A 15,451-nucleotide genomic window follows, 5' to 3' on the forward strand; every position below is an offset into this window, starting at 1 on the left:
GATGAAGTAAACTTAAAAGAGTATATCGGAGTAAATGGGTCTTCAAAAGAAGACTTTCTGAGAAGATTCCAAGATTTGCCCACTTATGATTTCTTCGTCAAACCTAAATGCAAATTCGCAGTTTTACTACTGATATCATGATCACAGCCATGGGACCTCCAATTTTACATACAATCCTAACCATACAGATGTGGATTTTCATTTTAAAAATCCCACATGCACGGGATGGAATATTAACCATGGCCATCTTGGTGAGAAGCCAGTAACAATGTGGCAATGCTGTTCAACCATCACATCCCCCTTTTCATCATATCATTTTCTGAATATTTCACCAATTTTTATCAACAAACATATCCCAAACAGCATTACCCCAGTCCCAGATATAGGAAAAATTGTAACTCATCAATAATGTATTAGGCCCATCTTGTTGAAACTAAATAGTTTTAACAAAAGTTTTTTATTCCACATACTTATTATTACCTTCTCTTCATTTAATTTGTATCAACATCTGGGTTGCATCATACAATTACCCACAAAGACTTGAAGGCTGTCTTTCATTCCCTCTACCAGAACACTGCCGCTTGGCAGGGGAATAGTAAACTACTGTGCCTGCCGGCACGCAGCTGTGTTAAAATCTGAACAGCTAGCACTAAAATAATATAAGAAACATTATTACTTGAATCAAATATTCAGTAAAGAGCTACAAATGATACTGTTTCTATGAATAGAGTGAGTGGAAATAATGTCTTAATACTTTTATTTATCTGAATCTCCCCTGATACAAAAGAAGAAGAAAAACTTACTGGTGAACAAAATTCTTCAAATGCTGGCTTCACAAAGTTCATGTACTGGTTCAGAACCTGGTCCAAGTCTCGGCCCCGCTCCTTAATATCTCTTGGGACTGGAAAAGAGATTAAGAATAGCATTATTTTTTTTTTTATTAGGAAAAGTTGAGTTCAGAGAATATGACTTTGTGATGCATTACTTGTGAAGTTCAAATGCATGAAGGTTACAGTTTCCATAACAACAAAATGTAAGTCAAACAACTGTTCCAAAATAGGTGTTTTTTCTGAAGGATATCAACTTTCTGACAGCTGATATGAAAGCTAAACATTCTAAAATAAAAAATCATATTTATCCAAGAAGGCTGCTTTTACGAAGGGTACCAAGGAAGCATACTGACGTACCATATTTTTCCAAATCCAAGAAAATATTTTTTCCTCAGAATTTCATGCAAAAATCACAGGTCGTCTTGCATTGCAAGAAATCAGCTTCATTTCCCGTATCAAATCTTATTTACATTGAATCAATAACAGTAAATTTCCACCTTTTTGATACTTATATTTCCATTAAGCAAATCAATTAACCATTGTTTACAATACAGGTTTCGTTCCATTTGTATATCCTCAGCTATATTGGGACTTAGGTGAAATTACAAAGTATATTATCTTCTAAAAACATCTTAATGAGTACCTTGTTTTGCTTAAAATCTATGTGAATTTAAAAAATTATGATAATTAAAATCAATGTGGATGGTTGAAAGGGGAAGTAAAATGGGAAGGAAAATGGATTTACTTATTTTAACCTATATTAAAACTATACTATTCATTTGAACAGATGCTAAAAATGTTTCTTCAGCATTTTTTCCACTATGATGTATGATTTTCTAGTTGTCTACTAATAAAAAGACTGGGTGGGTTGGCCGTGTGGTTAGAGGCGCGTGGCTGTGAGCTTGCATCTGGCAGACAGTGGGTTCAAATCCCACTGTCGGCAGCCCTGAAGATTGTTTTCCATGGTTTCCCATTTTCACACCAGGCAAATGCTGGGACTGTACCTTAAGGCCACGGCCGCTTCCTTCTCATCGTCACCATAAGAGCTATCCGTGTCAGTGAAACGTAAAAACACTAGCAAAAAACTAATAAAAAGTTTTTGAAAAATAATTTTTCTTTGTCACTGTTCTATTTTTTACTAGGATGTTCTCTTCATTAGTTCTTTCCAAGGCGAATGTTGTTTAAATCTTACACTGAAGAAAATGGAAATTGCAACACCCAGAAGGAGTGGTGCTACATTGCTGCAAGTGAACACGCAGGATGAGTGTTCTGTTGTGATTCGATTATTACACTTTCGGGTCCCTCTGACCGCAAGTTTGGACAACAATCAATACAGGATGTACCCACCACGAGTTGCAATACATTGATGAATTCGTCGAGGCATGGAGTCAATAAAGCCCTGGATCGCTTCCTGAGGAATTGTGGCCCATGCTTGCTGCACTGCACGGGTCAGTTGTTCCAGAGTTGTGGGTGGCTGAGAATGGTTGGCCAGTTGTCGACCCATCATGTCCCACACATGCTCAATAGGACTGAGGTCCGGGGATCTGGCAGGCCATTCTAAGGTTGTGATGTTGTGGAGAGCTTCTCTGGAGATGCGTGCAGTGTGAACCCGGGCATTGTCCTGCTGAAACATCCCATTAGCAATGTTCGCCATCATAGGGACAACCACTGAATTGAGTACCCTATCAACGTTCTGTTGAGCAGTCATGCTGCCTTCAACAAGCACTAAGTGTGATTTCACATTAAAGCCAATAGCTCCCCAGACCATAATGCTTGGTGTTGGCCTGTGTGCCTCTCGACAATAAGATCTGGGCGGTCCCTCTCCCCGGTTCGTCGGTGCACACGATTCCGGCGATCACTGCGGTCAAGACAAAAGCGTGATTCATCACTGAAGACGACCCTATGTCATTCGTCGACCCACGTCGATCTTTCTCGACACCAGGCCAGCCTTACACATCGCTGTTGTGGGGTCAATGGAACACCTTCTGCAGGGACACGGGCTCGTAAGCCAGCTGCACGCAGGCGATTACCAACTGTTTGTTGTGTAACGTGCGGTGCCACAGCTGCTCGAATTTGTGCTGCTGTTGCATGGGGTTCCATCCGGGCCATACGAATGGTGCGGCGATCCTCTCTCACAGTTGTCTGTCGCGCTGGGCCTGTGCCAGGTCACAAATTAGAATCTAGCGGGTTCCACCTTTTCAATACAAAATACAATGTTGTTGGATGGTATTTACAACATTATTTATTATAGAACATGTTTCGGTGTTCAATTTCTGACACCATCATCAGCTGCTCAGAAAGTGCAAAAAAAAACTTGGCGATCTAAACATTAAACAACATATTGTCATACTTAACTCCTTAATATACATATATACAGACAATAGAAAATAGACAATAGACAGAATTAGTTTTCTTTATCAATATTCTCGCTTTTCTCTTAACATTGGGTTTCATCATTGCAGGGTTCCATTGAACTGAGAAGATATGTCCACCTAACAACTGTAGGGCAAATTAAATTACAGTTCCAACCACGCATACAGCATTAAAAATACGAAGTTTTTTGTACTTAATAAATTTAAGAAGGCGGCTCAGTTTTAACAATCTTATTGTATATAACGAACTGTTATCCAACAAAGTGGTTATTATATACATGAAATGAACATTTTAACATCAAAATGAACTGCATGCAATTTTAATTCCTCAATCTTTAGTTCGCATTTGAATTCGACAGTACGAGAGTATAGAATCACAGACATTAAGGAATGTGAAGATAACTCATCAAACAGACAAGAAATTTTATATATATGACTTACAAAATTCTCTTGTTACATATTAGAGTTTTAATATAGCATAATAGAGATGTTTAGGATTTAAGTAGTGCAATATTCTATTGTCTGTATATATGTATATTAAGGAGTTAAGTATGACAATATGTTGTTTAATGTTTAGATCGCCAAGTTTTTTTGCACTTTCTGAGCAGCTGATGATGGTGTCAAAAATTGAACACCGAAACATGTTCTGTAATAAATAATGTTATAAATACCATCCAACAACATTGTATTTTGTATTGAAAAGGTGGAACCCGCTAGATTCTAATTTAATTATGATCTTAGTTAAATACAGACAAAAAGATGAAGTTCCTTACATTTACTGTGCCAGGTCTGCGAGTGTGGGTACCTTCATTTGACCACTGCTGCCATACACGTTGTACTGTAGATGCCTATCGGCCAACACGTGCAGTGACAGTCCTTAACGATAATCCAGTCTCACACAGCCCAATTATCCAAGCCCTCTCAAACGGCGACAGTTGTTGATAACGTGCTCTTCTCTGTCGTCGAGGCACGTTTGACGGGGAACACTTCACTGCACAGACTGCAAGTCAACTACGCTACACCAGAGTCCGTATACTGGAGTTGATTCCTCCATGACCAATCACGTGGAGAGACCTGTAGCAACAATCCAATGGGTATGAAACTTTGATCGTTTACATGCCTACCTGGCATCGTTCCATATCTTGAAAATCAACACAAATGACCAATGCTTTCATGGTGTTGCAATTTCCATTTTCTTAAGTGTATAAAAGTGTCTCTTGAATTCAGTTAATGAAGGATCCCTGATGATGATGATGATGATGCTTGTTGTTTTAAGGGGCCTAACATCGAAGGTCATCGGCCCCTAATGGTACGAAATGAAAGAACAAAAATTGCAAAGGCATCCACTGACCAAAATAAAAATAAAATATGGCATGAAGAATGAATGGATGGACAGGAACTCAACAAAACACAAAACAAACAACAAAAACCAGTGGATCGGACTCAATACAAATCGAAAATAACATTATTACCGACCAAGGAACCACTTATAAAGCACAATGATGCTTGGTGTCTAAAGGGGGTGCAAAATCCACGTCTAAGGCCCCACAGAATGGTACATGTCGCGAGTAAAATAGAACCATGGTATGTGTCATGTTGGGGTATTAATCAGAAGTAGCGAAGACTCACGGTGTTCCACAAAAGATGGTACTACTCACAAGTATTGCAATACGTACAAGTAACGCAGACCTATGGTGTGTCGCACACAATGGCCCAACTCAGAGTCAACGCAAACCGAGAAGGTTCCCCACCTAGGTGTACTAAACACGGGCGCCGGTATTCCCGTGGTGTTCCTCACATAGTGGGTACTAATCACAGGCAACGCAGACCCACGGTGCTGCTCATATAGTGGTACAACTCACAGGCTACGCCCAGACCCGCGGTGTTGCACACATGGGTACGACGCACGGGTACTGGAATCCACCAGGCCAGGCTTTTACTGCTACTAATCACAAGTACAGGCAACCTCTGGTGTTCCCCGCGTGATGGTACGATTCAAAATTAGTTTCATGGTTCTAATTCAGTCAGCCCTTGGTCGCCCCTTTTAGTCGCCTCTTACGACAGGCAGGGGATACCGCGGGTGTATTCTACATATGCGTCCCCCACCCGCAGGGGGTAGTGTGTTTGGTCCGCGAGAGGTATTTTATTTCCCTCAAGTCCGCCGGCAAGCCGGTTAGGACCCCCTATCCGCCACCTGGGACGCGCCACGTGGGAGTATCACCTCTCCCCCTGCTACGCCTGCGTAGCAGGTTCGTGGAAGGATCCCTGAAGGTGATTGCTGTCATACTATTATTAAAAGAGCTTCCCCAAAATCTGAAATGCAATAAAATGAGGGATTGCTTTTAATAGCCTGTTTTAAATCTGCACAAGGAACCTAGTGTTTAAAAGAGTGTTTCATACCTTGTAGTTGATGACAATTCCAACATGTGCTTGGAGGAGTGACGGCTGATGCAGCCTCCATCTTGTGAAGTACTGATGTGTGTGTTCCGAAGCTTGCTCCACCTTCAGGGGAGGCAAAGCTGTGGAGTGGGGAGGAGTCGTGTCGCTTACGGTCACGGTTTCGGGTTTAGAAGACGGGGTAGGGGGAATAGATATCCGGGAGGACGGAAGTTTGATCATTTTCTATCTTTTATTGTCTGTATTATTTTTAATGCCCAATGTTTCCAGATGTGATAATATCCCTCCGTATAAAGGGTTCCTATTATCAATTATATCATTCAGGTTATTATCCTGATTACTTTGCTGATCTAAATAAATATATATATTTTCTAGTGTATTAAGTAGACTACCTTTATATGTTTTACATCATCATCATTAATGTCCCACTCCAGTCGCCTGGGTATGGTTAACAAGCCTCCTCCACTCCTTTCTGTCCTTCCACTTTTCCTGCTCCATTACTTCTGCCACATCCAATCCAGCTTCTCTAATGTTTTTCCAAAGCTGATTCATCCACCTTCTTCTCGGTCTTCCAACTGGTCTCCTTCCAATTCCCTTCTTGCTACCAGTTACTTTCCCATTATTTTTACATGTCCGAACCATCTCAGCCTTTCTTTCTGTATCTTCTGTACTAGCGGTTCTATATTTAGCTCTTCTCTGATTTTAATATTTTGAATTCTCTCTCTTCTTGTCTTTTTAACCAATTTTTTTTTAACGTCAAAAACTTCATAAATGGTCCGTATTGAAAAAAGATTTACATTCAAAAATAAAGGGTAGGATTCTCCACCTGTTCAATACAACTTAAAATGTGACATAAATTAAAATGTCACATTTTATTAATAATTTTTAGGTACCGGTTTTGGCATTTTTTTATGCTATCGTCAGCCTAGGTTTAGCAAACAAGGACATTGAGTAAATTACATATGTAATTTTTTTTTTCAACCTCCGGAGGGTCATAAAGTGTATGTATCCAAATGTTAGGTACAAATGTGGTTACTTTTCATCATAATCACCATGGAGGTTGAGGCATTAGTCATACCTGTGGACAAGCTTTTCCATTCCCTCTGCACAGTATGTTGCCGCCAGCGAGTTCAGATAGGTCCGATCGTTGGTCTGAAGATCTTCATCCTCCTGGAATCTCTGCCCTCCCAGCCACTTTTTCAGTCCCGGGAAGAGGTGGAAGTCACTCGGCCCTAAATCGGGACTGTACGGTGGGTGGTCAAAAACGTCCCACTGAAATTCCTCCTGCAGAAGTTGTCGGGTGACACGAGCAATGTGAGGGCGAAGATGTTGTCTGATGACCACAAAAGTTGCCGGATGGCAGCAGCGTTGACGTTTTGTTGAAGAAAATTGTGACTGGCGATGAGACTTGGGTTTCGTACGGCACCACCGAAACAAAACAACAATCAAGCCAATGAATGCACACGCACTCACCAAACAAACCGAAGAAGTTTAAGCAAGCCTTCAACAAAAGGAAGATGATGGCTAAAGTCTTTTGGGACCAAAAGGGTGTGTTGCTTGTTGAGTTCATGGAACGGGGGTCTACGATCAATGCAGCTGTTTATTGCCAGACTTTACGACGACTGAGGTCGGTCATACAGAACAAACGACGAGACATGCTGACATCTGGAATCCTCTTCATTCATGACAACGCACGCCCTCACAGTGCTCATGTCACCCAACAACTTCTGCAGGAGGAATTTCGGTGGGACGTTTTTGACTACCCACCGTACAGTCCCAATTTACCGCCGAGTGACTTTCACCTCTTCCCAGGACTGAAAAAGTGGCTGGGAGGGCAGAGGTTCCAGGAGGATGAAGATCTTCAAACCAACGTTCGGGCCTATCTGAACTCGCTGGTGGCAACATACTGTGCAGAGGGGACGGAAAAGCGTGTCCACAGGTATGACAAATGCCTCAACCTCCATGGTGATTATGTTGAAAAGTAACCACATTTGTACCTAACATTTGGTAATAAATTCATTTGGATAACGTACACTTGTCTTTCATTGATGACCCTCCGGAGGTTGAAAAAAAAAAAAAAAAAAAAAAAGCCCTCGTATATAGACAAATAAACCTTCTAAAAGTCTAGCAATTTATAATTGTGTCACAATATAAAACATTTGACTGCATAAAACTCTCATATATACATCATAATAAAGTTCTAAACAAAAGGTAAAATTGATCTATGTTCAGCTCTGTGCATTTCTATCACCTGGTGATGTTAAATGCTACGATTGTGTATAGAGTAACAGTAGCCAACAAGTTTTTGTAAAATGTTCTGTCTAGACTATCTACACAGCTGATTAAAATTATAGTATTGACCTTGAAGCAATATATGAATTCTTTTTGAACGTTCTATCATGAGAGATTTCAGCATATATACATTATTAGCTAAATTTTTCAGAGTATTACTATATAATATGAGAGAGAAGAGCATTTATTGTCCGATGTTTGTTAAACATAGTTCCTCAATGGATTATACACCGCTCGGCAGTTTTGCTCACCAGTTCCGCTTTAACTTCTCACCGGTAACGTGGTGCTTGAGGTGAGTTTTTAAAAACTGCCTGATTCCTTTCTCGATCCGTTTACGTCATACTTATACAGTTTTCAATTTATTTTAGGTCCATTTTGAATCAAGATCCTTCTAGAATTACATTTGACCACCTGAAAACATCGTTTCTCATGAACTTGCACCCATTAACCTACGGCCTCAGTCCATTTACATGTTTGAATATACTACTGAAAAATAGGTTTAAAAACCATTTTATACCCTGATAGTCAAGCTATTTCAGTAAGATTGAAGCAAGATACAAGCCATGAAAACATTTTACTTGATTCTAAAAAATACGACCAGTTTATGATGGCTTTCCGATTATAATCCATTGAGGAACTATCTTTAACAAACATCGGACAATAAATGCTCTTCTCTCTTATACTATATATAATACTCTGAAAAATTTAGCTAATAATGTATATCTCTCATGATAGAACGTTCAAAAGAATTTATATATTGCTTCAAGGTCAATAGTCTAGACAGAACATTTTACAAAAACTTGTTGGCTACTGTAACTCTATACATAATCGTAGCATTTAACATCACCAGGTGATAGAAATGCACAGAGCTGTACATAGATCAATTTTACCTTTTGTTTAGAACTTTATTATGATGTATATATGAGAGTTTTATGCAGTCAAATGTTTTATATTGTGACGCAATTATAAATTGCTAGACTTTTAGAAGGTTTACTTGTGTATTTACATATGTAATTTACTCAATGTCCTTGTTTGCTAAACCTAGGCTGATGATGGCATAAAAAATGCCAAAACCGGTACCTAAAAATTATTAATAAAATGTGACATTTTAATTTATATCACATTTTAAGTTGTATTGAACAGGTGGAGAATCCTACCCTTTATTTTTGAATGTAAGTTTTTAACCAATGTTCTTAAAAATTTTATTTCTACTCCTTGGATCTTACTATCTTGTCTCTTATTAGTTACCAGCGTTTCTAGTCTGTATGTTACAACTGGTATGAAATACTGTTTATATAATGTTAATTTTGTTTTCTGGGTACTTTGTCATCCCATAAAAGCTCTCTGACTTTATGATAAAATGATATACATTTACTTAGTCTGTTATTAATTTCATTGTTGATTTCATTACTTCCATTACCCCAGACATGCAAACTGTTCTGCATTATCTAACCGTTCTCCGTCTATGTTTACTTGGCTTCTATTTTTCTCTTTTCCACAGTGCATGACTGCAGTTTTCTTTTTGCTAATTACCATTCCAAACTCCATATTTTCATTCCAAATGTCCAGTCTCCTTTGTACTTCCTTTTCTCCCTTTCCCCAAATCACCACATCATCTGCAAATACCAAAGCATTCACTTCATCACTACTGATACTCTGTTTTACATGTTTTATGATTTCATCCATCAATATAATAAACAATAATGGTGACAGTGGACTTCCTTGCTTGAGACTTCTTTTGTATAAAATGTTTCAAAGTCACCACTCTCCACTTGTACACTTCTTTTACCCTCATTATACAACATTTTTTATCTTGTTAATTAATGATTTTGGTACATTCCTTTTCAGCAGGCATTCCCATACATGTTTTCTCTGAACTGTATCATAAGTTTTTCCAAATCGAAAAATACGAAGATGATTTCCTTGTTCCTTTCCAGATGTTTTTTCATTATCATTCGCATTGTAAACATTAAGTCTATTGTTGATCTATTCGGTCTAAAGCCATATTGTTCTTCCTCTAACTGTTTTATTATATCCTTCGGTCTTTTGTCTATGACTTTCTCCATTACTTTTAGCCCATGTGATAATAGGGTTATACCTCTATAATTTTTATATTTCTTCCTATTTTCTTTCTTGAACAGTGGTACAATGTTTCCTTGTTGCCAATCTTCAGGTATTCTTTCATCCTTCCATCCTTCCATATCCTTCCATGAGGGCTCTGTACAGCCAATGTAGTCCAATGCTTCCTGCTGCCTTAACCTGAATCCGCCCAGCGTGCCATATATGGCACGGCAAACTACACAGTCTTCTTGGACTCTTAGTATTGTAACCGCGCGCACTGTATCCAACGCTAAAAGTTACAATTTTATTCTCAAAAAATTCAATCTTGGGCGGATCCAGGTTAATCATACCAGCATTGAATTCATCTTTTCCACTTGCTTTACCTTTGGTCATTGTTTTCACTGCCCTTTCAAGTTCCAACCATGTTATCCTCTCTTCTTTTTTGCCGTGTATTATTTCCATTTTCTTATCTCCTCCTTCCTCCGAGCAGTTATACTCATTATAAAGTTTTTCAAAATACTTTGCCATCACCTTCTGAAGATCCTTTTTGTTATGTACTATGGACCCATCTTCTCTCTCTCTCTAATGCCTTGATTTTTTTCTTGATTTATTCTTTTGATTTTATTATTCTGTATAATAGCTTTTGATTTCCTTGATTATCTTGCTCAATTTTGTTGGTAAACTCTCCCCAACATTACTCCTCTTCTTCCTTGTTACTCCTCTTTACTTGTAGTTTCTATCTTTTGTAATCCACATGTAACCTGTCTTATTCTCATCCCTCTGATACGTTTTTTTGCTTTTCCTTATCCATTTCTTTCTTCACCTTGTTCCTTTCTTTTATTTCTTTTTTTATTTTGTCAGTCCACTACTGTATCTCCTTTCCTTTAACCTCTGTTTTTAATTTCCCGCATACCTCAATTGCTGCTTCCACAAAAGTCTGTCTTAAATTGTCCCACTCTTCTTCTCCACTTCGTATTTCCATATTAGGCAACTTCCTTTTTATACAATCTTGGAATGCCATTCTTTTATCCTCCTCCTCCAATTCCCAAATCCTGATCTTTGGTTTCTTCTTCAATTTTAGGGATTTTTACTTGTTTTAATTCCACAATTAATAATCTATGATCACCTTCCACACTTTCACTGGGGTACCTTTGTATTCATGACGTATCTTCCCCATTCTCGGTCTGTTTTTATAAAATCGATGGGTGTTCCATATTGTCCATCCCAAGTATATGAGCTGATCTTATGGCTATTCCTCTTCATAAACCATGTGTTCTTTATTATCAGGTTATATCTGATATAAAAGTCCAACAGTTTCTCTCCATCTTCATTTCTATCGCCATACACATGTGGGCCTAGAACATTCTCATACCCCATTCTATCAGTTCCCAGTGTTTCTAATTCATTGAGGAACTCTTCTTTTTCTTCCACGTTACACCCTGTCTGTGGAGCATACACCTGTACTATCCTCAGTAGCTCCTTGTTTACATGTATGTGCATTATAATAAATCTTTTATTTACATACTCAACTTCAGCTATTGGTTCAACATTCTGATTCACTACAAATCCCACTTCATTTCTTTTCTCTTTACTGTTACCCATCCAGTATAAGGTGTACCCCTTAGTTTCTTCATTCTTTTCCCTTTCCATTTTACTTCACTCAATCCCAGGATATCGAGTTTTCATCTCTCCATTAGGTCAATCAATTCATTTTCCTTCCCATTCAATGTTAAAATATTTATTGTTCCAAATTGGGTTTAGTTCTCTGATCTAATACTTGCACGAACATCAGCATTACCACCATACTGTGCAACTGTAGTCAGAGACTTGTCAATTCCGTTTAAACTTCCATCCAAGGCTTGTATTATAGTTGAAAGCAGGTACAAATTTACTCAACTGCTGACCTGCTAAGCCTAACGCATCTGAGGATTTTTGTTTGGGGTTTACTCCCTTAGCCTTTGAAGATCTCTCTTCGCCACAAGGCAGTGGTTTCCTCTTCTAATTTTCCCCACAGAGGATGGGTTGCCTCATCCACCATCTTTGCCATTCCGAAGGTCCCCTTCTCTGCCTAAGATGCTGTTAAGGTCTTCACCCGTAAGCATGGACATGGGTTCCATGTTATACCCTGTGAGACTGGGTCCCTGCCGGAAATTAACTCTCCTTCACACTGGCCTTCTGATGCGTGATGTGCTTCCACTTACTTGTGCCAAGCTTCTTACTTTCATCTGTCCTATCCAACCTCCCGTGGTCAACATTTGCTCTTTTCCGACCCCAGCGCTATTAGGTTTCCGAGGGCTAGGGGGTCTTTCATTTTCACGCCCTTTGTGGTACTTGTCTTACTTCGGCTGATACTTTCATTTTTTGAAGCATTGGATCTCTTCCATTTTTTCTCTCTGATTAGTGTCATATAGAGAATGGTTGCCTAGTTGTACTTTCTCTTAAAACAGTAATCACCACCACCTCTCTCCAATCTCATCTAATTTATCTTTGTAAGAACATGTATAATTCTACATCTTTTACGCTCATTTACTGAACCTGTCTGTCTGAATGTTTTAGAAAGATCCTTTTACTGTATTGACGCTAGGCACGGGTTTGTTTAGAAGTTTTTTATGGAATTTCCGTCATGTTAAAACACAAAATTTCCCATACTTTATGAAGGTATTATATGTACACATGTTCACACAAAGAAAATGGCATTGCAACAACACACTGAGTACTGAACATGTGAACAACTGACTAAACTGAACCTTACGCTGATAAAAGCTCTCAGCAGACTGCAGAGGAGGGAAACTTGCGGCGCCGAGAAGCACATTACAGCAAAGTGCTTGGCAGGAGACAAAGTCGCAGTACTGGAGACCAGGTGTGTTGTGTGTGTCCTCCGCATTGCAAGCTCTGCGCCTACAAGCTCCGCAACCCGCTGCAGCACCGAAGTTTCTAGCAGCTACGAGGTGTCCTCACTGCGCCTAGCACGCTCACCGATGACGTCAGCCAGCGATATATAAGGAGCTTCGTTCCGAGCCTCTCCAGGACTACCCCAATGTTCGACGACCAGACCACACCGCAAGTCAGACGCGGAGGCATTCCTCTTTAAAAAAATGTGTTTTGAACAGGTGGACAAATTACTGGCCGTGAGGTTTCACCTCTGAACATTGCCTCATTATCCTGATCCCTGTAGCCACGTCGAGCCCCGAGTATAGCATTCTGCTACTCCCTTTAGTCCTCACCAGTGCTCCGACGTCCACCTTAGCATTCTGCTATTTGAATAAATTAATGCAAATTCCTTGCAAGTATAAACCTAGTACCAGCATTCTGCCTCTCTCTACAAGTTACGCTTGTAATTTCACAGAAGATAGTTTTCGACTATCAGGACAATTATTAGTGAAACAGACTATCTCCTCAAGATAGAACTAAGTGTATATAGAACTCTCGTATTGTATAATTGTACATATGCAACAGCCATTCAATTTAAGATTTAATTTCAACATTAACTGCGTGCATTCAAACAAGTTTCAAGAATAATTCAGTTTTATTTCTTATATATATTGTATCAAATCATGGAAACAATAAACTTTATGTTGTGTCACTGTATACCAAGTTCCTTGTATACAACACAACAAAATTGGCGACGAGGAAAAGTCATACGTCAGTCTCGCCACGACGAGTAAAACTTCATGGTAGGCTCCGCCAATTTAACAAAATTGGCAACGAGGTGATGTGCAGTGTAAATCTCGACAATTTAACAAAATTAGCAACGAGGAAAAGTTACGTTCAGGTCCCGCCAATTCAACAAACTTGACAACGAGGAACACTTTATTCGTGGTTTCGCCATATCACCAGTCTCGCTACGGGAAACAAGTTCGCTGCGCCAGCATTTCGCATTTGTGCCGTGCAATTCTTCCCAGTGTTCGCCCCGTTCGAACTACGGACAGCAGGCTATCATTTCATGCCTTACACACGAGCACCTGTCCCTACAGTACATTTTCCCTGCGCCAAGCTCTCTTTCTCTCTCACTCACAGGCGAGTGATTGAAGGTCAAGCTCCCAGCTGGTCTGCTTACACGCTGTCTCGCAAGTTGTGCTCCCTATCTCATCTGTCATCATGGCTACTACAGAACAATTAGCGGCTATAGTGCAGGCTTTGCAACAACAACAATTCATGCAGCAACAGCAGACAACACTGCTTACAGCAATCCAAGCCCTCTCTGCATCTACACAGCCCACAGCCGTTCCTCAATTTTCTACGTTCGACCCGGAAAAAGAACAATGGTCAGTGTACTTAGCCAGACTTCAACAACACTTCATCTGCCACTCCATCACGGGCGACAAGCGCCAACGAGCTCTTTTTCTCAGTTCCGTAGGAAATCCTACCTGCGAACTACTCCAGAAATTAAGCCCAGAAGAGCAGATATCAGAAGTTCCCTTTACACAGCTCCTCGCTCATATTACTGAGCATTATGGTAAAGATCCTCATATCGTAGCAGCTCGCTACAAGTTTTTTCAATGCAGGATGAAACCGCAACAGACTCACACTGAATGGATTGTGGAATTATGAGGTCTCGCCAAGAGATGTAAATTTACCTGTTCCAAGGATGGTTGTAACACGCCTTACACAGACTCACTCATTAGGGACATGGTTATTCTACATACTCCCCATGACAAGGTCGGTTTCAATGCTGTAAAGAGTAGTAACCCTTCTTTGGAAGAAGTACAGCGTATTGCCACAGTCTATGAGATGACTACCAAGACTGCAGCTGAAATAGCTACGAAACATGAAGTCTCTCACGTATCTCATACGGCCAGGACGCCTTCTGCTCCTTCGAACCGCAAAGTCAGCTCGCTCCCTTCCAAGCATGCCCGACAGGTTCATTCTCGCTCTTCTACGAAGAAGCACAATTCTCACAACACTCCTCAGCTCCTGCCTTCCTGCAGAGGATGTTTTAAGCATCACGAACGTCGTGACTGCCGTTTCTTCAAAGCCACATGTGATCGATGTCACAAAGTAGGACACATCAAGACTGTCTGTAAAAGTACGTCCGGCCCTGCCAGTACTCTACCGGCAAAGAAACCTAGTATGAAGACACGACAAGACATGGAAGTGGATCAGATTAATCTTATTCTTCCTACTAGAAATTCTAGCAAGATCATTATTCCGATTTCTTTCCCCGATCACACTACCAATTTTCAATTAGATACTGGATCTCCTGTCACAATCATCAACCTTGCTACGTACCACAACTTGGGATCGCCGTCTTTCTCTCCTGCTGACGTCCAACTTGTTACGTTTAACAAGAAGAAAATTGACATTAAGGGCCAAATCACTATTCCTGCCAGCTATAAGGATATTCATAAGGTCGTTACCTTGCTCGTAGTCAATAACTACACTGCCTCTAATATTCTAGGCATGGATCTATTCAATTTATTCGGTTTCCAAATTCATGACAACGTCAATGTAGTCTCAGCCTTACAGCCTACCTCTGATATCACCGATCTCCCAGAACAA

The 15,451-nt window shown here is 39.9% G+C and overlaps 1 protein-coding gene across 2 annotated transcripts in view; it reads right to left on the reverse strand.

The window, feature by feature from the left end:
• The window catches only part of Uck (Uridine-cytidine kinase), a 426,265-nt gene that overhangs the window by 249,061 nt on the left and 161,753 nt on the right, over window positions 1-15,451 (reverse strand). For both annotated transcript variants that reach the window (XM_067151412.2, XM_067151421.2), the window contains exon 5: window positions 804-901. In XM_067151412.2, coding sequence (XP_067007513.1) covers window positions 804-901 — 98 coding nt within the window. The remainder of the gene's footprint in view (window positions 1-803; window positions 902-15,451) is intronic.

This window comes from Anabrus simplex, chromosome 1 (genome assembly GCF_040414725.1).
Source record: "Anabrus simplex isolate iqAnaSimp1 chromosome 1, ASM4041472v1, whole genome shotgun sequence".
NCBI lineage: Eukaryota > Metazoa > Arthropoda > Insecta > Orthoptera > Tettigoniidae > Anabrus > Anabrus simplex.